Source organism: Mandrillus leucophaeus, unplaced genomic scaffold, assembly GCF_000951045.1.
Source record: "Mandrillus leucophaeus isolate KB7577 unplaced genomic scaffold, Mleu.le_1.0 Scaffold4, whole genome shotgun sequence".
Classification (NCBI taxonomy): domain Eukaryota; kingdom Metazoa; phylum Chordata; class Mammalia; order Primates; family Cercopithecidae; genus Mandrillus; species Mandrillus leucophaeus.
This window is the reverse complement of record NW_012104253.1, coordinates 8,687,111-8,711,371: the sequence shown is the minus strand read 5'-3', so window position 1 is coordinate 8,711,371 and position 24,261 is coordinate 8,687,111. Positions and strand designations below refer to the sequence as shown.

At 45.5% G+C, this 24,261-nt stretch overlaps 1 protein-coding gene across 1 annotated transcript in view; it reads left to right on the top strand.

The window, feature by feature from the left end:
• The window catches only part of LOC105547903, a 47,712-nt gene extending 25,558 nt beyond the window's left edge, over positions 1–22,154 (top strand). The window contains exon 3 of the mRNA XM_011991674.1: positions 19,958–22,154. Coding sequence (XP_011847064.1) covers positions 19,958–20,143 — 186 coding nt within the window. The 3' untranslated portion in view covers positions 20,144–22,154. The remainder of the gene's footprint in view (positions 1–19,957) is intronic.
• The last annotated feature ends 2,107 nt before the right edge of the window (positions 22,155–24,261 follow it).

Genomic DNA, 24,261 nt, shown 5'->3' with positions numbered 1-24,261 from the left:
TCCCTGCATTGTTTAAACTTCTATTTCTGATCCTGTCAGGGACTGTAAGCTGGAATTCCTTAGAAACCTTTCTCCTTTCATGGGTGGGTCTTTGAAAAAGCATTGAGAACATAGATTTTCTTAGTAAATATCTGTTATTTGCAACTTTGAGCCATAAAATATAGCAGTAGAGAGAGAGAGAAAAATGTGTACCAAACAAGATGACTGTTTCCCATTGAATCCATGCAACAGTAATCAGGGGGGCGTTACTATTCCATTTTGTAGACAGGGAAACTGAGGCTCAGAAACAATAGAGTGGGGCCGTTCAGAGCATGGCCTTGGTGAAAATGAGAGAATCCCAGCTCTCTCACACCTTAAGGAACGGGGAGACGTTTCTCCCACTCACTGACTCCACTTTGCCCATTTATAAAATGTGATCATAGCGCCTTCCTCTCTTCTGTTGTTGCAAGGATTAAAATTGTTGATGGACATAAAGTACTTAGAACATTACCTGGCCCCTGGGAAGCAGTCAGCAATGTCAGGGGCTCTGCTGACTGCTTTAAATGTGACCACGGTCACCCAGCAAGCAGGAAGTAAGAGATGATGACATCAGCATGACTGTCCCTGTGCAGGAAGACCACACTCTCAAGAGACCCCTCGAGATCACCAGCAACAAACATTCAACACAGATCACAAACGAGCATTGTCCTGCTCACACAGTTCTTGCTCAGTTACCTGTGGAATTATTCTCACCACTTCACAGATGAAAAAAAATGACATTCATTAAAAAAACGCTTCTTTTCCATAAGGATTGCAAACAAAAGCCTCTTTCAGCCAGTGTTCTCGTTACCTACTGCTGTGTAACAAGCCAGCCTCAAACTTGTGGCTTGAAATAGAAGGTTGTTGTTATCTCGTGGGGTTCTGTGGGTTGACTGGACTCAACTGGTGGTGCTCATTTTGGGTCTCCTGGGTATTGCGGGCAGATGGTGCCTGGGGCTGGAGCCACTGGCTGGCAACTGGGCTGGGCTGGGCTGTCCGGCACAACCAGGGCTATAGGTCTTCTCTGTCCCCATTTCTCTCCACCTGGCTAGCTGGGGCTTCCTCACAGCAGGTGGCCTCAGGGGAGTTGGATTCTGACATGGCAGCCAGCTTCCGAAGAGGGAGTGTTCCAAGACACAGGAAATGGAAGCTGCTGGGCTGTAAGGCTGGCCCAGGAACCTGCATAGGCTCTCACCCAAGGGGAGGGAGCATGGACCCCTGCCTCGTGACTGGAAGCAGGGAGTGGCCATCTGTAATCCCCCATCGCTGGGCAAGGTGGATTTTGCAGATCCTGGAGGGCTACGTATATGTAATAGTTCACTCCCCTGTAACATAGGTTCTGCTAGGTCCCTCAGCACAAACCTGGAGCCTTGCTTGATCCTGCTGGAGACAGAGGCCATCACTGACTCCTGTTAGGGGGCCTGAGTGGTTGACTTAGACCAGAACCTACCTCTTTGGGGATCTGGGAAAAGGTCACTCTGGCAGACAGACTGAACCCAGGCAAGCAGTCGACATTCAAGGCCTGTGGAGGACATGCTAGTGATAGGCAGAGCACGGTGGAAGGGAGTGGGAGAGGACAGGTGGGCCCTGGAAGGATTCAGGATGGTAGGCAGGCCGACCTCCAGGCCTCAGGAGCACAGCCAAGGCCACTGGGCAGGTGCAGGGCAGACCACTCTGTCTGGCAGGTGAGGGACAGGCATGCAAGTCAATAACCCAGGCCAGGGTCACCAAGCAGGTTTCTGGGACAGGAGCTGAGCCAGAGGCCGAGTCCTAAGAGGTGGGCCACAGCTGTGTACTGGTAAAGCCCAGGTGTCATCTCTGAAACACAGAAGCTGGGGTTCCCAGAACCCAGGGCCCTTGAGGCTCAGCCCCAGAGAGGTGGGGAGCCCCTTCCAGGCCTCGGGCCCTGATTGCTGCTGAGAACCAAGGCAGGTAAGGTCTGCAGAGGAAAGTCCAGGAGGTGGAGGGGCTGCCCGGGCTGGGTACCGCGCAGGGCCTGTGTTTATATCCTCTTCCCCTCAGGACACCAGCCCCGGCTGAGGACCTGTGCAGGATGTTCCAGAGCTCCCTTCAGTTCTGGGGTTTTCTGTAACCAAAGACTCACCCAGAGCCTGTCACCAAAACCAACTCATTCCACCAGGGCCCTGGAAGCTGTGGTTCAAATCCAGCACTCCTCAGCCTCTGTTCCCTACATCCTCTAGAGGGATTGATACTAGAGCAAATTCTTAAGTAGGACTTAGCAAAGACCCTGGTGGTTTGGCCTAAGTGTTTGTGAAATTGTTGAATAAGGGACTTAAGCATTACCTCTTTTTAAAATTTTGAGCTAATGTAGAAGTAGCTTGTGCACCCACTGTCCCCTCCAGTGAACGTCTTATATAACCCAAGTGTAATCAGCAAAGTCAGGAAGTTACCAATGTGCAATACTGTTAATTCAATTGCACACCGATTCAGATTGCACCAGCTTTCCCACGAATATCCTTCTGTTCCAGGATCCCGTTCCAGATCCCACACTGCTCAGTCGCCATGTCTCCTTACTCCCCTCCAATCTGGGGCAGTTCTTCCGTCTTTCTTTGTCTTCCATGACCCTAACACTTCAGAAGAACACTTGTCAGTTATTTTGCTGAATGTCCCTCAGTTTAAGTTTGTCTGAAGCACTTTTTTGGACTGAGATTGTGCATTTTTGGCAAGAATCCTACAGAACTGATGTTGTGATCTCCTTGGTGCCCTATATCGGGATTCATGGTGTGGACATCACTGGTGACATTGACCTCGATCACTCGGTTAAAGGGATGTCTACCAGGCTTCACTGTAAAGTTACTATCTTTTCTTCATAATTGATAAATACTTTGGAGGAAATACTTTGAGACCATGTGAATCTCTTTCTCCTCAAACATGAGCTCATTAGTTGTAGCATCCATTGGTAGATCTTGTCCACAATAATCATTACTGTCGTGAGTGCCTCCTGGTGATTTTTCTGTTTCTCTCTCTTTGTATTCCTACATTGATTTATTGGAACTCTACTGTAAGAAAGAACTGGTTTTTCTCCCCCATTTATTTATGCGATTATTTATCTATGTCAATAAAAACTCATAGACATTTCTTTTATCCTATGATTTATAATCTAAGACTGTAGTTATTTCTTTCTTGCTCAAATTGTCCCAGCTTTGGCCATTAGAAGTTCCTTCAGGTTTGCTCTTGTGTTTTCAACCAGCCCCTCCACCCCCACCTGTTTTGGAACACTTCCTTAACTTTCTGGTATCACAAGATGTTCAAGGCTTATCTTGTATGTTCCCTTCCTCAGCTCTGGAATCAGCCACTTCTCCAAGGAGCCCAGGTTCATTTTATTGGAGAATGGCGTAGAGAAACCAAGGTTTGGGTGCCAGGTATCTTTATTGCTACTGAGCTGTCATTGCTTTTAGGCCTTTTAGGGGACATCACTGGGAATGACATGGACAGGCACTAATCCACGCGTGCGCACTCATCTGTATTTCTGTGTCCGCCTACCTGGATGTATATTAAAAGCCATGTGTTTATACTGGTATCTCTAGTTCTAATCCAACATCACAAGGCTCATTTTAACTTTTTCCCTTTCTTGAAACTTTTTTATCCAACAACAAGAAGCCCAGCTTTTGTTAGCTAAAATATATTTATTTAATTCTAGTATACACTAAAGTAGTTTCAGATTTGTTAACCCATGCCCCCATGAGAAGCACATTTTACTGAGTAGGTGATAGTGTTTGTGTACAGTCGTTTTGTCTTCAGCCTTATGCTATCCAATCAAAATACTGTTTTCCAAAATTACTTACGTGAGTTCTTTTCTTTTCCACCCCCTTCAGTGTAGTCATACTATTTATATGTAATAGTTTGGTCCACTTATTAATGTTTACATTCCATTCTGGGTTTCCTTGAGGTCTTGATTGGTTTGAATTGTTTTGTGTGGACATATGAAAGACATGCTAAACATCTCAATGCTCCTGAGTCAGATCTATAGCAAAAGATACACTCAGAGAAGCATCACTTCCTCCCCGTCCTCGCCATCGTGATCCTACCCCCGTCTTCTCTGCATCCCTTTCTCTCCCACCTCTTCTAGGGAACCAGTCTCTTTAATTTCTAGTTTACCTTTCCTATATTTCTTTTGCACAAGTGAGCAGATGCATGCGTGCATTGTTGTAGCCCCTTTCTTCCATGAGGTGTAGCATGCACTTTGACACTTTGCTTTTCTAAGTTAACATTGGGTGCTTGAAATCTCTCCAAGTCCATTCATAGGGTCCTTCCTCCTTCCTTTTTGCCACCACATGGTACTCTTATGTGTGGACATGCCGTAGTTTTTTCAGCCCCATCTCCTATATCTGAGAATTTAGGTTGCTTTTCATATTTTTGCATTTACAAATGATGCTGCATTGGATGAACTTGCACGTGTGTTTTCGTAGCATTGGAGGTTATCTTCAGGGTAGAGTCTAAAAAGTGGAGTTGCATAGTTGGAAGGGAAATGTATATGTGGTTTTGTTAAGTGTTGTCAATTTTGTTTCCAGAAAGCTTTGCTTTCAAGGGTTAGAAAATGTTTGTTTCTTTTTGGAAGTCAACGGTAAGCATAAGGGGCAAGGTGGGGGTATTGCTACTCTTGTTATGGGGTCTTTAGGATGTTGCTTTTCTAGCCAGAAATCTCTGTGGCCAGTGGTGCCTTTGCCCAAGTTCTTGTCCCGCATCCAGGAAGAATGAGGTGTGCAGACAAGTGGAGGGTGAGCAAGGTGAGGAGGTGCTTTACTGAGTGTTACAACAGCTCAGGGGAGATCTGCAATGGGTAGCTCCTCTCTGTAGGCAGGTCATCCCGTTGAGTGTTCAGCTCTCAGCAGAGAAGAGGCCCTGGAGTGAGTGGCTCCTTTATGCCAGCAGGTTGTCCCACCATTTCTTCAGCTCTCAGCTGAGAGGAGGCCCTGGAGAGAGTGACTCCTCTTTGCAGCTGAGTCTCGACATCTCTGCAGATCTCTGAAGCCCTCAGCAGAGAGCACAGATCCTCTCTGCAGTTGGTCCTCCTGTGGTCTCTCTGTCCTCTCCATCCTCTGCCCTGCTCTGGCTTTTATGGACCTCAGAGGAGAGGAAGTGTGTGCCAGTTGGTCCTTGGGCAGTCATGGGTGGGCCTGGAAAAGGCACCACAAGTCCCCATTTCGATCTGCAGGACTGGCAGCCCGGTCCCCAGCCTTCAGGCCCTCCCTGGCCTTAAGGTGGGGCCTTCCTAGGGACCCACCTCCTTCTGCTCAGGAATCTGTCTGCCTCCTGATGCTGTTCATGGCACCCAGGCCCGGTCCCAATTTTGCTCTGAGATCAGAGCAGATGCCAGCAGCAGGGAGAAGTCAGACAGTGGGAAGAGGCACTTCCAAGGCTGTGAGGGCAGGGGTGACTTCCCAGGTCCCCAGGAGTGCAGGGAGGCCTGAGTCTGCAGCCATGGTTTGGGCAGCTGCAGCAGCACCCAGTGGGGTGGGGCTCCTGCCTACTCAGCCGCTCCAGATGGCCTGCCACTGCCATCACTCTGATGGAGGCTCTTTCTCACCAGGCAATGATCTGTCAGGCAAAGTGCATCCTCCCATCTGTCCTCTCAGCATCAAGGAAGGGCAGATGCTGGTCTCTCCCTGACAGCTTACTGAGGGCTCTCATATACACCGCCTTGTTTTGTCCTCTAACAACCTCATGAAGAATCGGGGCTTACTCTACTGTTGGCTCCATTTTAGAGGCAAAGAAACTGAGGCAAAGAGAAGTTAAGAGATTTTCCCTTGGTCACAGAGTTAGTTGGGATCACAAGAGTCTCAAATTCAGTTTTCTCAGATTATGGCCTTCTTCCCCTCTCCATGTACACTATTGGAACCATAAGAGGCCTTGGCTATCACCCAATTTGAGCCCATCATGAATCCATTACGGATGAGGACCAGAGAGGGAGGTTGATGTATTTTAGGTGACACAGCTCATTGAAGGCCATACCTGGAACCCAAATCCCTGGGTCCTTCCCCTACTCCCTGTTAGTCCTGGGAATTGGAGGTAGAGTCTCCCTGGAAAGTGGGGTCCATGGCCCGGTGGAAGTGGCAGGCAGGCGGGGGGTGACGTTGCTGGGCTGGAGGTCTGCTCCATAGGCCTGTGTCTCATCTCCACTGTTGAAGCATCCTTGTCTCAGAGATACCTGGTGACTTGCGTTCCTCAAGGAAGTCTAGACTAATAGAATTAACCTTTCCCACAACTGAAAAACGTGTTCTCATTGAGCAAAGGAATTACTAATTAATTTACCCTTAAGTGTCAGTACAGGGAGCTGTTTTTTCTCTCTTTAGATTAGTGTTTAAACTTTTCTCACTCAACACACAGTAAACTAATCCCTCCTTTCCATCAGGCTTCAGGGGGAGAAAGAAAATAAACAAGGTTATCCTTGCTGCCATCTCTTTTTTTTTTTTTTTTTTTTGAGATGAAGTCTCACTTTGTCACCCAGGCTGGGGTTCAGTGGCATGATCTTGGCTCACTGCAACCTCCTCCTCCCGGGTTCAAGTGATTCTCCTGCCTCAGCCTCCCAAGTGGCTGGGACTACAGGCGCCCGCCACCACGCCCAGCTAATTTTTTGTATTTTTAGTGGAGACGGGGTTTTACCATGTTAGCCAGGATGGTCTTGATCTCCTGAGCTTGTGATCTGCCTGCCTTGTCCTCCCAAAGTGCTGGGATTACAGGCATGAGCCACCATGCCCGGCCGCTGCCATCTCTTTATAGGGAAGTCCAGCTTGGAGGGCTGGGCTAGGCTGTCCCTGCCCCTTGTCTCAGCTGCCTCTCAGAGTGAGCCAATGCATGCACTCACTCTCAGTACAGAACACCGTGGCTGCCCCAGGCTGGGCTCAGGGGCCAAAGAACAGGGAGGTGAATCAGACCCACCCAGGCCTGACCCTCCAAAGGAGCTCAGTTTAGTGGGGGAAAGACTCAAATCAAGAGATGGACACAGGATAGGGCAGGAGTTGCCCAGACATCCGAAGACGGGGTCCTAGGAAATGCTACCAATGGAATTGAGCCTCAGAGGGCCAGCAATAGTTATCCAAGCCAAGAAGAGCATGTGAACAAACGTACAGAGGTTAGAGCCACAGCAGGCGGTGGTGGGACAGGAATGTGGTGGGCATTTGAGGGCAGGCAGGAGATGGGCAATACCTGGGAGTCATGTCGGCTGCATGATTTAAGTCGCAACTTAGTTTATGATCATTTCTTTACTTTTTTCACTGCCATATCCCTAGTACCTACAAACTTCCTGGAATGTTGCAGAGGTTTACTAATTATTTTAAGTCTCAATTCCTTATCTCTAAAATGCAGATAATGCTTATTTTTGTCTGTGCTGTTGCAGTGTCTCTAGAATAGGGTCTTGGCTGGGCATGGTGGTTCACTCCTGTAATCCCAACATTTGGTGGAGGTGGGCAGATCACTTGAGCCCAAGAGTTTGAGACCATCCTGGGCAGCAGAGTGAGACCTCATCTCTAAAAAACAAAACAGAATGGGGCCAGCATAAGAGTAAATACTAAATAAATATTTGTTGAGTGGGTGGATGGATGGAGGAACTGTGTATTTACTAATTAGTAGCTATGACTTTTATCATCATGTGTGGCTGGATAGTAGCTAAGTAGCTACTGGCCCCATCATGACAGATACCAAGTACAAAGCCAGATCCAGCAACATCTTGGCAATTAGGGAGGGGAAGCACTGTAATTAATGCTAATCATTGTGAACCTTTGTTGATCATACTAAATGCTTTACAGATGTTTTATCTCTTCAGCGGTCCTTTGGAACTCCTGGGAATAATTCCTGTCACCAGAGATGGCCTGGCTGCCATCTCCCTTGAGTGGCCGTCTGATGACAGTCACACCATTCTGTGGCTGCCTGTGCTGGGCATGGGCACATGTGGGGGAGTTTGTCCTTTGGAAAACTCTTGCCCAGCCCCTGATGAAGACCTTGCCTGGGTTCAGACTCTGTCACTCAGAGACTCCCAGCTCATTTCCTGAAAGCCTGGAAGGCAACTGTGGAATGTTGCCAGAGCTGGCAACCACCCTGTCCAGACATTTAGTCCTGGAGAGCGAGTTACCCATTTTACTTTCTGTGGTTTGATTTTAGGAGCCAAGTGAATTTCAAAAATTCAATATAAAGTGTCTAATGCATACAAGAGTATACATAGTGTATATGTGTGATTGAGAAAATAAACAGGAATTGAACATCCATGTACCCATTGCATCTAATGAGTAAATTCCACAAGTGCCTTGCATGACTTACAAAGGCCTCTGTTCTAGTCCCTGCTTCCTCCTCCAGCCTCAGCTCTTAGGACAACCCCCTCACCATGCTGCTGCGCCAGTCCTCCTCGATGTAGCATTTCACACTTGCACATTTTCTTTGCATCTGCCAGTCCCCTGCCTCAGTGCCCTTCTCCACCATCAGCTGAGATGGTCTTACTGGCCTTTGATGTCTCCACTCAGACCTTCTATCTTCTGGGGACAGTTCACTGCGTGCCCTCTCTGCAGTGCCCTGAGCCCTCATCCCATAGTGATCAATTTTTGTTTTCCCCTCCTTGGGCTATGAGCTCGTTGAAGGCCAGAGCTCTCATCTTCCATTTGTATATGCCCCTTGCTATGGGTGGCTGTGTTTTAGGTGACCACTGAGGTCTCCTCCTCAAGGGGAGAAGTTGATACTTCCTCTGTGCTCTGGCCTCATCTGCTAGATTTGTCAAACAGCGATGCTAAATTTCCAGGCAGGAGCTTGTCCTTGTAGATAGGATCAGCGTGAACCTTCCCCGCTCCACAATATGGAAATGTTCTCAAGATGGAGAAACACTCGGAATTACAATTGAGCCTGAGCCACTCCATTGAAAGCAGGCAGCAAGTGATGGAAAGAATTTGGATACAATAGTCCCTGTCTTCCTTTTCCGGAATGTCTGGTACCTTTTAGCACATCAGGGAGCACAGATTTAGTTCTGAAACTGGCATTATTTTCACAAACAAGTTGGTACTAGAATTAAATGACACAGAAGCCAACTCCCATTCAGCCTGAACGTCTCTGCTGTATTATAGAACAGCTGTCAGAACCTCTCTCATTTGTCATTTTTCACAGACAGCAACGACCCCTTTTGGTTTTCAAATTCCAGCCTCTCAAGCAGAGAGGTACTGACACCAAGATTTCTCCTTGCACGCTGGCATTGTTCTCGTCACTTGGCTGGTGAGGTTCTTCGAGGATTGTCGGAAAACAGAAGCACTCGTAGTCTTCGTAGTTTTATTTATTTATATATGGATTGCTTTGAACGTGATAAAAGTAAATTAACATAATCAACTGTGTTATAGAACATTTCTGATTTTTTCCCCCAGCATGTTTTTCCTAGACAAGTAAGTTTTAAAAATCTTACTTGCACTATATTGTACTTTGTATTTTTACTTTAGTCCCTGTAATCATGTTGAATTTATGTGATCATTGATTTTATTTAATATGGAAAAGCTAGTTTCTTCTTAAATTTACATTATCTAATATTCTCACTAGCTACATTCTGCATTCCACACTGCCTTTTATTGTAATATTGTCTAAATAGATGCAGAAAAATGGGATTTTCTCTATTAAAGTATTTTACATTTGAAATATAAAAACTAGATAACATTTTTCTGTTCAAATGTGTTCATTTTAACATTGTTTGGTTAAAAAGATAGATGAAGTTCCAGTCAACCACTTTTTCCCCCTGAAATTTCAAGATAATGCTGTACTAACTGTTCTAGATCTAACATTAGCTTATCCTTCCCTGTGATAACATTGTTTGAACTTACTGAGAAAATATTCCCATCATTAACAAAAATAAACTATTTAAATAATAAAAAAAATTATTTGCAGTCGTAAGTAGAACTGAATTTTAATATCCTGTGTTTTTCCCCTTATCACATCGTGGGCATCTTCCTTTTTTATTTGAGACAGAGTCTCGCTGTCTCACCCAGGCTGGAGTGTAGTGGCGCGATCTCTGCTCACTGCAAGCTCCGCCTCCCGGGTTCACGCCATTCTCCTGCCTCAGCCTCCAGAGTAGCTGGGACTACAGGCGTCCGCCACCGCGCCCGGCTAATTTTTTGTATTTTTAGTAGAGACGGGGTTTCACTGTGTTAGCCAGGATGGTCTCGATCTCCTGACCTCGTGATCCACCCACCTTGGCCTCCCAGAGTGCTGGGGTTACAGGCGTGAGCCACCTTGCCTAGCCAGGCATCTTCCTTTTTTTACCACATGGTCTTTGTCACCATCATTTTCTTTCTTTTTTTTTTTTTAATTTTACTTTAAGTTCTGGGATACATGTGCAGAACCTGCAGGTTATTTACATAGGTATACATGTACCATGGTGGTTTGCTGCACCTATCAACCCATCATCTAGGTTTTAAGCCCCGCATGCGTTAGGTATTTGTCTTAATGCTCTCTCTCCCTTTGTCCCCGACTCCCCGACAGGCCCTGGTGTGTGATGTTCCCCTCCCTGTGTCCATATGTTCTCATTGTTCAACTCCTACTTATGAGTGAGAACATGCGGTGTTTGGTTTGCTGTTCCCGTGTTAGTTTGCTGAGAAAGGCCACCATCATTTTCAACTGCCAGGTAATGCATCAGTGAGTCGTAATCACATGAATTTTTCATTCCCCAGTTTACTATTGATCACTGAGTGGCTTGGCAAGGGACGAACTCCAATTCTTAGAATTGACTCTGAGAAATTGGTCTAGAGAAGTAATAAAGAGGAAACTTCACCAGAAAATAGAGGCTGCAGAGAGTGCCAGGACCCAGCATCTTGGATATCGCTCAGCCATGGTCTGTCCAGCAGGGTCACTAACCTAGAGACCTCTAAGTCCTAGATGGAATTTTTTTTTTTTTCTTTTGAGACAGAGTCTCAGTCTGCCACCAGGCTGGAATGCAGTGGTGCGATCTTGGCTCACTACAGTCTCTGCCTCCTGGGTTCAAGTAATTCTCCTGCCTCAGCCTCCCGAGTAACTGGGACTACAGGTGTAGGACACCACACCCAGCTAATTTTTGTATTTATAGTAGTGGTGAGGTTTCACCCTGTTGGCAAGGATGATCTCGATCACTTGACCTCGTGATCCGCCCGCCTTCACTTCCCAAGGTGCTGGGATTACAGGTGTGAGCCACCGTGCCTGGCCGCTAGGTGGACTTTGTAGCAACCTTGGAGAAATGTCGGCCAGAGGAGAAGGCAAATAGTAGCCAATTGGCAGCCTTGGAAGAGTGCTAACGAGCTAGCTGGTATCAAGCTGGAAACCTAGTCAAAAACTGGAAGGTGAGTCATTTAGACAGCTGTATGGAGAGTCTGCACATCCTGTGTGTGGATGAAGCTGGGAGGAAGGAAGACAATCATCTGGGAACCAAGGTGAACTCAACAGATTGGCACAGTGGATAGAGGTCAGCCCCTTGGACTGTAATGTAAATACTAAGTCCTATTCTTGGGTTAAAAATGCTCACCTTCCATGAACAGGAGGGAGCAATTTGGCTTTGCAGCATCATGAGTCACGGCATGCTGTGGGGGCCCCAAAGTGAGGTGTTCCTATTAGCATCCATGGATGTGCCACATCCAGGAGGGAGAGGACAATCCTGCCCAGTTTGGGCTCAAAAAACTTTCCCTGGAATAATGTTTTCCTTGTGCGTGCTGTGATTTTTAGGGTGGGCCTTCCCAGGAGAAGGGATCATGATTAGGAGTGGCTATGTGGACAAGTAGGGAACAGAAGGTGCTTAGCTGGACAAAAGGGCTTGTGAAGTCCATGAGAATGAGCCTGTCATCATCATCGTCGTCATCATCATCATCACCACTTAATCGTAGTGGCCGCCATTCATCAAGCTAGGAGACTTACACCTAGTATCTTTAATCCTACAAGCTATTATCCCTGCTTTATAGATGAGGAAACTGAAGCTCAGAGAGATGAAGCAGCTTGCCCCAGTCACACAGCTGATAAACCACTGAGACAAGGTTGGATCTCAGCTATATCTGAAGCCAGAGTTGTCATTCCTTCAGTATCAGTTTTTCAGAAACCGTGGTGCTACCTTGCAGAGGATAACAAGGACTTGCTTTTGTTTAGTTCCTGGTTATAAAGTAGTTCCAGTGGGTGCAAGCTAAGCGAGAATATTTCGTTGTAAACTGAAGGGCTTTCCTGACTGAGCTGTCAGCTGGTAGAATATACTTCCTGAGAGGTGGTAAATTCCAGAATGATGGGAAGTCTTCAAGAGGAGGCTTGGTTAGCATTGAGTATTCTTCTAGGGGGAGTTCAAAGAAGCCAACAAAATAAACTTGAATACCCCTTCTGTACAAGTAAAAGCTCCCTGGTTGCATGCAACAGATACTGGTAAGAAATGGGTTCCAGCTGCCTTAAGCAAAAACACTGTTTTTTGCAGGGATATGGGGTAGTTCATGGGATAGAAGGAAATGGTGAACTGAGCTTTAGAAAGGGCAAAAGTCAGCCTGGCTCCAGGCATCCAGGCGGCAGCAGCAAATGGAACCTCATTTCAGCACCGTGGCTAGGATGAGACAGTGTTTATGGTTAACCCACCTGCTATCACTCAACCTAAGACTAAGCTCCAGAGAGAGAGCATCTTATAGGCTTAGCCAGGATCCAGACCCATCCCCATGGCAGGTTGATTGACAGCCTCCATTGGGAAGGGTAATTTTCCAGAGGAAAATCGAGACCCTGATCCCAAAAGAAAGACCATGGATGCTGGGCAGGCCCCATGAGCCATGACCTCGGTGCCTTCTAGCCCTGACCGGCTGGGATTCCACACTGAACCCTGAGTCCCCCTACAGGGCTCTCCCCAGCTGCCCTGCAGCCTCTAGGCCCAGACCACACACAGCACTGTGTCACTGTATATTCATGTGTTTTATTTTCCAAGACATGCATCCTAATTAAGCAAATGATTAAAAACTCTCAAGTGTGCTCATTGGAAGCAGCCCGGCAGAGGACTGGCTTGCTGAGAACTGTGCTTGAAAGTGAGTTGCCCATCACCTTGGCACAGTAGGGGTGCTCATGAGGGGCACCGTGTCTTTCCAGAGAAGTGGCTCCCTTCCTGGTTACCATGCAGGGTTTCTTTTGGCATTCAGCACAGCACTTAATATGCCCAGTCTTTAAAACCCTGTGTTTTTTTAAAAAATGGTTTTTGCTAATTAGTTATTTGTTTTAATATCATTATTGTTTTATTGTTAATTATGTAGTTAAGTAATAAGTATTAAATCAGCAATTGACTTGTTAAATATGGAATAGATATGAGAAGCATATTTAGAATGGAAGTAGAAAGAGCAAGCGCTCGTGTATCCACCACCAGCTTGAGAAATATTACCAGTGGCTTAGAGAGTCCCTGAGCATCCTCTCCATCCTGTCCACTTAGTGGGAACCACTACGCTAGCTTTGAGGTTTATTATTCTCTTGCTTTTCTTTGTGTTTTTATCACACTTGTATCTCCATATGAAATATGGTCAGATTCTCCCTGTTTCTGAACTTCCTACCTAAGTGGGAACATCCTTTCTGTGGTCTTTTGCAACATGCTTTTTCACTCGATATTGTATTTGCAATTCATCCATGTGATGGCACATTCCAGCATTTCATTTTTTCCTCAACGCTCTGTGTTATGCCAACATGAGAACATACAACAGTAGATCCAGGCCACTGCGGATGGCCATTGATGCTGGATTCAGCATTTCGCTTATGCTGACATTGCTGTCTTTAAATGCTCTTATCCATGTACCCTGCTGCGTATTTGCAGGTGTACTTGGTGTGTATCTCAAGGTGGCATGGCTGGATCACTGGGGTGTGAGTATGTTTGGCTTTACAAGATAATGCCATCCTGTTTTCCAAAGTGACAGTATCCACTGATACTCCTGCAATAGGTATCTGGAGAGTCCCTGCTGCTCTACAGACTCTGTGTTCAGTGGTCTTGTCAGATGTTTTAGTTCTTGCCAATCTTATGGCTGTTTGATGGTAGCTCACTGTGTTTTAATTGGCATTTCTCTGATACTGAGGTTTAGGTTCTTTATGGCTATATACTTTTTTGAGAAATGCCTGGACACGGTTTTGCCCAGTTTTCTACTGGATATTTATCATTTTCTTACTCATTTGAGACTAGAATGATGTGTAGTATATATCCCAGTTTGTGGCTTAACTTTCTGCTTTTGATGATATTTTATTTTTTGATAAACAGATATTGAATTTAAGGTTGTCGAATTTCCTTATAGTTTGAGCTTTTATGTCTTGTTAAGATACCATTCTCTACCCCAAGGTCATACAGATATTCCTTTATATTGCCTTATAAAAGTTTTGAATGTTCTCTTTCTATTCTTATCTATAATCCATCTGGAATGGATGAGCTACTAGTTTGATTTCATTTATCCTTTCATACAGATACTCAGTTATTCCAACATTGCTCATCAAAGACCCATTTTCCCCTGTGGATCAGCAGTGTCCATGTATGTGTGACTTTGTTTTTGTTTCTTTGGCCTGTGTGTCTAAGGCTTGTATAAGCCTTAGACCTAAGACATATTGATGTCTTATGAGGCAGATTTCCCTACCTTATTCTTTAGTAAACATATTAGCTGTTATTATCCATTTGCTCTTTGATAGACATTTTAGAACCTACTTATCAAATAACACCAAAAACCCAGTAGACATTTTGACTGGAACTACAACAAACCTATAGAACACTTTAGGAAAAATTGATGTTTTTAGGATATTGAATCTTGCATATTGAAGGTGGCATTCCATGAAGATGAAGATGGCATTCCTTTTCATGTTGGTCTGCTTTTATGTCTTTCAGTAAAGTTTATAATATTCTTTATAAAAATTTCACACCTCTTTATTAGATTTATTTCTGGGCACTTTATATTTCAGATTCTATTGCAAATACTGTTTTTAAAAAATGAACATCTTGATTGAGATATAATTCACAAACCACAAAATTCATCTATTGGAAGTGTACGGTTTCATGACTTTAGTATATTGAGTGTATTTAGAGTTGTGCAACCATCACTAAAAATCTAAGTTTAGAATATTGTATTACTCCAAAAAGAGACGCCTTTACAATTATCAGCCAATCCCCACTTCCCCCTCCACCCAGCCCCTGGCAGGAAGAAATGAGTAAATGATTGAGTTGATAAATGAATATCTATACCTTTTAGCAGACGTTATGTCAGACAATGACTGATCCCAGCCTTTGTTTGTTGTTTTTTATAAATTTTCTTACTTTTATTTTTTAAGTTTTAATTTTTGTGGCTACAAAGTGGGTGTATATATATATATGGGGTACTTGAGATGTTTTGATATAGGCACACAGTGTGAAATAACACATCATGAAGAATGGGGTATCCATCCCCTCAAGCATCTATCCATTGAGTTACAAACATTCTCATTACACTGTCTAATTCATTTTAAAATGTGCAGTTACTATTATAGTTGTTGCTTCTTGTTTCTGTTTTCCTTTCCCATCTCTATCGTTGCTCTGGTTTCTAGGCTAATCTGGATTCTGTGAGTCTCCTCCATCACTGTTCATCCTCCAGACCCTGGCCAGACAACTTTTTCCAAAGAAAACAATATTCTAACCACTCCGTTTAAGGAAGCCCTCAGTAACTCCCCTGGGAATCAAGCCACACTCCCAACATGGTGTCTACAGGGGAATTCAAGTTTCCAAGTTGACGACTTAAGCAACTTGGAAACAGATGCTTGAGATGCAACTCTTCTGTGAGTCGAAGAAGGTCTCTTCTAGGTCTTTGTTTGCTTCAGAGTCCTCAGAAAGTAAACACAGCTGACCTGATTATTCCCCTCCACTTCCTCCTGAGTCAGAGTTATCTCGGGTTAACTCAGGAAAGAGGCTAAATTAAGCCTTGAAACGAAGCAGCCTCCATGACAGGCACTTTGTTTTGCTTGACTGACTGTGATGATGGGTCTTTGGTTATAAAGGCAGCACTAATTGCATCTTCTTAAACCAACCCTGGCCATCTATTCCCTGGCCTGCAGAGACTGGGAGATGCCAGGTTGCCCCAGAGCACCCACTCATTCATTCAGTCACTCATTCATTCACTCATTCAGTTTTCTTAAGTTCCTGCTCCATGCCCGGCACTACACTTGGAGGTGGGGATTCGAAAGTCCTTCCTCTAAGGGCTTGCAGTCTTTCTAAGAAGACGAATGATAAACCAGAGACTCCATTAAAGAGATGACTAGTGCTTGGATAGACATCTGTCCAGGGCAGTGAAGGGAGTGGATTTCTAAGGTTCTTACAACCAACTTCTCATGACTTTGTGCAAAGTTTGAGCCATGGAGTCGCCAAAATAAAAAGAGGGGATCCACTAACACCTACAAACTAGCAAACAGACACAACCACTTTAAAAAACTGTTTAGCAGTATCCACTACCGTCAAACATATGCATACCCTGTGCCTGGCAGCTCCTTTTCTAGGTATGTATGTAGTCAGTAGGAAATGCACATGTGAATTTTACATTAAAAGAGAAAACTGTAAATAAATACTGAACTGTAGTTAAAACATGCAGCATGCTTCTGTGTTTAAGGGCAAATGAAATAATATCTGCAATTTAGGCCAAGCATGGTGGCACACTTATGATCCCAGCACTTAGGGAAGCTGAGGCAGGAGGATTGCTTGAGCCCAGGAGTTCAAGACCAGCCTAGCAACATAGTGGGACCCAGTCTCTACAAAAAGAAATTTTATTAGGTGGGCATGGTGGTGCACACTTGTGGTACCAACTGCTCGTGAGGCTGAGGCAGGAGGATCATTTGAGCCCAGGCAGTCAAGGCTGCAGAGAGCCGTGATCACACCACTGCCCTCCAGCCTAGGCAAAAGAACAAGAGCCTGTCTTAAAATAATAATGATAATAATAAGAGTAATAATGATATATGTAGTTTAAAGTGCACCCAAAAAAGAAGATAGATGAATAAGGAATGGGCAGATATGTGACAAAGCAAGTATGGGAACATGTTAGTGATGGATTTGAGATGGTGAGTTTATGGGTGCTCACTGTAAAATTCCTTCAAATTTGCTGTATGTTAAAAAACTTCATATGAAATATTGGGAAAGATGTATGTATATGCTTGCCCAAAGATACGTACAAGAATGTTCATAGCAGCATTATTCATAATAGCCCCAAACTTGAAGCAACGAAAATGCCCATCAGCCATAAAATAGAGACATAAATTTTGGGTGTAGTGATCCAGTGGAATACTGTTCACATATGAGAGTGAATAAGCCACAGCTATACACAAAGACATGAGCAAATCTCACAAACACAGTGTAGAAAGTAAGAAATCAGACTCAAAAGAGGATATACTGTATGATTCCATTTACGTAGAATTCAAAACCAGGCAAAACTCATCAATGGTGTTAGAAGCCACATTAATGGTTTTCAGGAGGTAGGGATAGTGACTGGACGGGGCGCTGTGGGAGGCCCCTGGGTGCTGGAAAGCTCTGTTTCTTTATCTCAGTGCTAAACAGATATGAAAATGTATCAAGCTGTACACACTTTGTGGACTTTCCTGTATGTTTACTATACATCATTAAAAGCATACGAGGGGAGAAAAAGCAGGAAAACCAAACGAATCCAACTAGAAGCTTTCCCTAACTGAGCTATGGGAGTAGGAACCCACTGTAGGTCTGTCTAGTAAACCAAAGTTGTGAAGAATATGAAACTTGCCTTTAGGGCGTTCCTTTGTTCACTTATGCACATTTTCGTGTTGCATTGGTTCCTCCATTCTTCACTGATGTGCTTGCCTCTCCTTCGCACAGATGTTCATTCACATATACTGTCCTCCGGATCCAGAGCCGCTCCGTAAGGTGCGAGCGACCCAGCCCTCTCGGGGCTTACATGCACGGAGGGAGGGGCATGCAGACATTTCATTTCCCGTTTCGTTTCACATTCCCACATTCCTGGATTCCCGTTTGTGATCCTTCCTGGATGTGTGTCCTGAGACAGCATTCGAATGAGAGACACAGAACCAGTAAGATATATATAGGTGTGTATGAAGAGATTTGTTATACAGAATTGACTCATGTGATTTCGGAGACCAGCAAGGCCTGAGATCTGCAGGGTGAGTCAGCAAGCAGGAGACCCAGGATGGCCGGTGGTGTGGTTCCATCTGAAGACCTGCAGGCTCCAGGCCCAGGAGGAGCTGCCTGAAAATCGACAGTTCCAGTCCAAAGGCAGGAAAAAGCCATTGTCCCAGCTCGAAGGCAGGCAGGCAGGAGGAATTTGGGGGAATGTCAGCCTTTTTGTTTCATTCGGGCCTTCAGCTGATTGGTCCATCACCACCCACATGTAGGAGGACAGTCTGATTTCTTCAGTCTGCCAACTCAAATGTTAATCTCATCCTGACACACACACACCCAGAATAACGCCTGACCAACTCTCTGGGCATGCATGACTCAGTCAAGCCAACACATAAATTTAACCATCATCAAACCCTGAAGCATGAAAAGACTTCTGGCTCTAAAGGTGCAGCCCTCCAATGGAGGAAATGTAGCTATGGGGTGGCCTGGTGCACATCACATCACAAGTGGACGGGCCGCCACCACCACACACACTAGTCCTATTTTACTTATGGTTTGGACAAGCAATTGGTGGAAAAGAAGGCTTTGGCTGCCCAGTCTGCCTCCTGGATGGCCATGTTTTTTGTCTTCGAAAATAAAAAGTTATTTTGATTATTGCAATATGTATCATGCATGCCAAAAGAGTAGCTGGAAGATATGCCAGCAGTTTAAAGGAGCAGTTTAAAGAACAGTTTAAAGCTTAACAGATGGCAGATGACTAGTATCTGAAGGCCACTGGTGCCCCTCCTTCATGGCAGCCTGCTCCGCTCTTGCCTGGAGAAAGCCACTGTCCTGAGTTTTACACTAGTCATTTTGATGCTAATCATTGCGTTACTTTTTATGAAAATCAAAGAGCTCATCTCTAAAACAACAGATAACTTGGTTTTGCCTGTTTTGAGCCTTTATGAATCAAGTGGTGCTGCACAAATTTTTCTGCCATGTGCTTTTTCCCTCCGTTAAGTGTCTGGGCTTTGTTCTTCCTGTTGCATGTAGCTGTAATTCATTCATTTCACCATCATATAATATTCCATTGTAGAGACTGACCACCACATGTTCATCTGCTCTCCTCTTGGTGCGTATCTGGGTAACTTCCAGTTCTCTGCTCTGGCAGATGAAGCCCATGGGAGCAGTCCTGTCTATGTCTCCAGGTGCACAGAAGCGAGGCCTTCTTTAGGGTACACGCCTGGCAGAGCAGGTGTCCGGTGGTAGAATATGTCTTTTCACTTTTCTGGCTAATGCCAGGAAGTTTTCTGGAATGATTGTAGCAATATCTATTTCTACCAGAGATTATGATAATTTCTCATGGTACTATTCATCCACACTGTGTGTAGACCCCTTACCAACCTGCCTGGTCTCCATGAATCACCTTCCCTGGCTTCCAACCATCCCTACCCATACCGCAGTCAGAGCTTTAGCATGGTAGGACTGTGATGCCCCCTACACACTTTGTGGATACTCAGGACAGCACGTTTCTTGGGTGTAACCTGATATGTGAGAGTGCGTGAAATTCCCACCACCAGGACGGAGGGCACAGACCTTAGTTTCACTGCGGTGCAGCTGACCCAGTTTCTCCTTCAAGGGAAAGGGGGAAAACCAGCTCAACAAAGTGGGTGGTGCCCAGGTAGACTCCTAGGCTCCTCTCTCTGTACCAGTGTCAGGACGCTCATCTAAACCGATTAGCCGTGTTCTGCCATTTTCCCATGGCCAAGAGCAAGGTGTCCCAAGATAGGATCCTTGTGTGATTTGTCATCCCCCCAGCATGGTCTGACCTGCAAGCAGATCACCACCCGCTGCAGATCTGCCTGGCTATGGAGGGCGTGCTTATAAGTGATCATCTTTTGTGCTGCCTCTTTCCAATTACAGGTTAGCCTGACGAGGAAGATAAAGACATTTGCAACCAAGATGGTAATCACGAGTGGAAATGATGAAGACAGAGGAGGTCAAGAAAAAGAAAGTAAGGAGGAGAGTGTCTTGGCAATGCTGGGGATTATCGGGACCATTCTGAACCTGATTGTGATCATATTTGTCTACATATACACCACCCTGTGAATGGCCCAGAGCGTCCTCAGAGGCCTCGGGATGGCCAGAGACGGAAGTCCTGCGTGTCGGCGTATCACTGACCAGACCCTGCGAGAACCAGCAGGCTTGACCCACCCACACCACCCAATCAAATGCACCTTCAGACTTTACAGAAGGTCACACAAATAGACCGATCCTGCTGCAGGGAGCAGACACTAAAGCACAATGATTCCAACAAAACTCGTTCACAGCACTAGGAACTCAACGTCTTTGGCAGGGGGCCCGGAAGAATGCTTGGACGACCAGCCTCTGACACCATCGGTGAGCGGATGGGTGCAGAAATTCATTATTCCAGATCGCTGATGGATATCACATATTTGAAAAGATGAATAGGGCGGACACGGCTCAGATGTGTGTCTCCCAGGACAAGTGTTTCATCTTCACTTGACGAGCTATTTAGTGGAAAAACCACAGGGGCAGCCCTTTGACAGGCATCCCATTCATCAAAAGTGTCTAACTATTTGATACCGGGGAGATAACTTATTTTTCTTTTTTCATTGGCTTGATGTGTGTATCTGTTCATATCAAGGTTTGTAAATATATATTTTTAATAAATGTGCTCTATTTTTTAGCATGAACCAAATACTTGGAAAGGCACTCCCAGATCCATAGAGCTTTCCTTGGTTTTATCTGCTTTGTCCCTTCCTCCCCCAACTGCAGGTGTTCTCTTGTGGAGCCATTCTAGTCCTCTTGTCTCGTCTCGAATCTTTTACTTTTGCGCTCTTGTTCTCTCTCTCTCTCTCCTTCTCTGTCTGTCTGCCTCTTTGGTCTGAAGGACATTTTCCCATACTACCAGCCATGGTTTTGGTTGGTGCATGTTTCAAGATTGTCTATTGAGCGGCTTTTTGTTGTTCTCTCGGAGATATCAAACGATTGTGGGCATGCAGACCTTAGATGCACCCTATCTTTACTGAGAATTATGCATGAATAAGGGCTGAGTGATAGATCAGCTTAAAATTAAAAGGACTACCGTTGAGGAAGAAGAGCGTGGCTGTATTTGCAGATGAACTTTTGAACAGAATATTCAGCTTCTTATTGGCAGCATTATTGTTTCATTCTTGTGACCATTCGTTTATCAGATTTTGATTTTAGTGGTCATGTACCGTGACAGTTGGGAAGAACAAGGCGGAAAGCTCAGAACTAGGTGCATTACTCCTTCCTTGGCACGATACCTGGGATCCTCTTCAAAAGTGGGTGGGGTGTAAATGACACAAGAACTCCCCCATGAGAGCTCATGGTGGTTCAGGCTGTGAGGACAGCCCTGTGACAAGTGACTTTTCAGGGGCATAAGGAGGGGATTTAATGATTGCCCTAAAGGACTGCTGCATTTTTAAAGCCCCTGGTTTACACCCACGTGAAGCAACTTCCTCTCTGGCAGGGATGGTTGCATAGAAACAAATTGGCTCCCTTCTCCTGGCTCCCTGAAATGGGCCCTTGCCTGGCTGCAGTGACATGGCCTAAAAGAGAGGGTTAGTATTCCTTCTGCCATTGCCAGCTGTATTAATCTGTTTTCACACTGCTGATAAAGACATCCCCAAGACTGGGCAATTTACAAAAGAAAGAGGTTGATTGGACTTGCAGTTCCACGTGGCTGAGGAGGCCTCACAATCATGGTGGAAGGTGAAAGGCACGTCTCACATGGTGGCAGACAAGAAAAGTGAACATGTGCAAGGAGACTCCCATTTTTAAAGCAGATCTCGTGAGACTTATTCACTATCATGCAAACAGCATGGGAAACCTGCCCCCGTGATTTGGTTACCTCCCACTGGGTCCCTCCCACAACACGTGGGGATTCAAGATGAGATTTGGGTGGTGTGACAGCCAAACTGTATCACCAGCCTTGCCCCTAGGCAGAAGCAGCAGCAGTCTGCCTGGCTGGATTCAAATGATTCTGAGGCTTCTATAGTCTATGCCTCCAGATCTCTCCCTCACCCATGCTGTGGTGTCTGAAATTCCATCATTAGAGAGTCATTTCTTGCTCAAATGCTCCTGAGCAGCTGGCTCTGGCATTGATTTATCAGATATCTTCTCTTCCCTGCCAGAAGGAAGGAAGCTAGGGTGCATGTAGGGCGTACTGTGTGCCCAGGCACTGTGCCAGAAGCTTTGGATACTTGGAGTCATTTAATTCTCATAGTAACCCTGTGAGAGCGGGAGGTTTTCCTCCCCCACATTGTAGAAGAAGGAAAAATGGTTCAGAGAGATCAAGAAATGTCCCTGAGATCACATTGCTCCTAGTGGAGTCAGGATCCAAACCCAATGTGTCTGATTCCTTAGCCCTTGGGGGTCTGGAGGCTGCTGAACAAGAGAGGAGGTGGAGAGGAGAGAAAGCCGCAGGAATACTACTGTACACTCTTCTCCCTCCCCTGTAAAAACAACCCTGGGAACTCCTTGGACACTAGCAGAATATCATACATTAAAGACAAGGGATGAGAGGAGGCTGGTTAGAAATAAAGCAATGTCAGGGGAAAGGAGCTACTCAGTAGGCTCTATGTGATTCTCGAAAGACTGTATGAAAATTCTGAACATTGAACAGAATAAACAATAAAGGTGCAATGGAAAAAAATACTCGATGTCTTTTCTTTCAACATTGTGGGATATAAAGCATTTCAATGTCAGTCCTTTGCCTATACATGGTGTTTATTTATTTATTTTTTAAAAAAATACTGAATGTGATGCTGTTAAACAGAGACTGTTTTGTGTGGACTGTAGAAGTCTCAGTGATTTTTCAAGTATATGAATTTGACATGTATTGAGGGGGAAAGTGCCTTTCCAATCCTCTGCTCCCGGGATGGTTCTTCCAGGTTGTCCTGATCCACAGCCTGGAAATAAAGCTGCCTGTTCAATGTTGAACAGAGCAGTGACACTCTTTCCCACAGCTCCAGCATGCCCTGTCTTATTTCCTTTCTAATTTAGTAGAGACCATGAACACACACTGGGCAAACTCATAGCTTCCCGCAGATCTGAAGCCATCGCGGAGGGACATGGAAGGGAGAGGCAGGCAGTGCCCCTCCATCCTCAACATCTGAGATTGAGCCCCAAGCCCAGCCTTGGCCAGCAACAGCAATACCCAAAACAATGCCAGGGCCATGTACTCTACCAAGCACTTTCTACTTATCCTGTGGGACACAGAACAATCCCATGAGTTGTGTGTGTGTTTATCCTCACTTTGCAAGACGAGGAAAAAAAGACAATTGACTTTTCTGAAATCACACAGCCAGAAACCAGCAGAATCAGGTCTTTGCCCCACGTCCACCCACCGTCAGCACCTTGCCTGGCCCAGGTGGTGTCATGAGCCATCTGACTAGCCCAGTCACAATATACAGATTCCCATCAGCTCTGGCACTTCTTGATCACAATACAGTTGGCCCTGTATTGATCACAATACAACTGATCACAATACAACTGGCCTTTCACCTCTCCTCTGGGAAGGCAACTTTGAAAGGCTGGGTGCCAGCAGCGGAGGGCCAGCTGGGCTGCTGGCAGTGTAGCCTGGTGGTTTGGAGCCGCAGAACACTTACCCTATGGCCAGAAACCTCCTGGTCCTGAGTCCCATCTCTTCGTCTTTCAATCTAAGTGATGGCGGGCAGCTCACAGGAACTCTTGTTTCAGCTTTCCTCATCTGTAAGAGGGGATAACAACGGTCCTGCCTGGAGCTGCTTTGTGAGGATTAAAGGAGCCTGACCAGCTGAAGCTGCCAGCAGCACCAGGCCTAGCCCATAGCTCGTGCTCAGGTCATGCTAAGCTCGTGCTGCTACATGAAGGTAGTCAGGGAGCCGCTGGACATACATTTTGGGGGCCCCTCCTGGCCTCACTCTCTCCAGTCTGCATGGTCCCTTGCCTGCAGGGAGGCCCAGAGAGGGGGCTTATGCTGTCGACAGAAAGGGAAGTTCACATGGCAACTCGGTCCTACTCTTCTTGTCTTTTCATAAATCACACACGCATAGTCACGGTCAAAAAATTATTATAATTCTAAAAACTCTATAAAAGCACTTTTTAAAATTAAGGTAACTGCCAAATCTCACCACCCAGAAGCAATCACTGTTAATATTTAGTGTGTAATTTATAGAGCAGGTGGCTTGCATATCTGT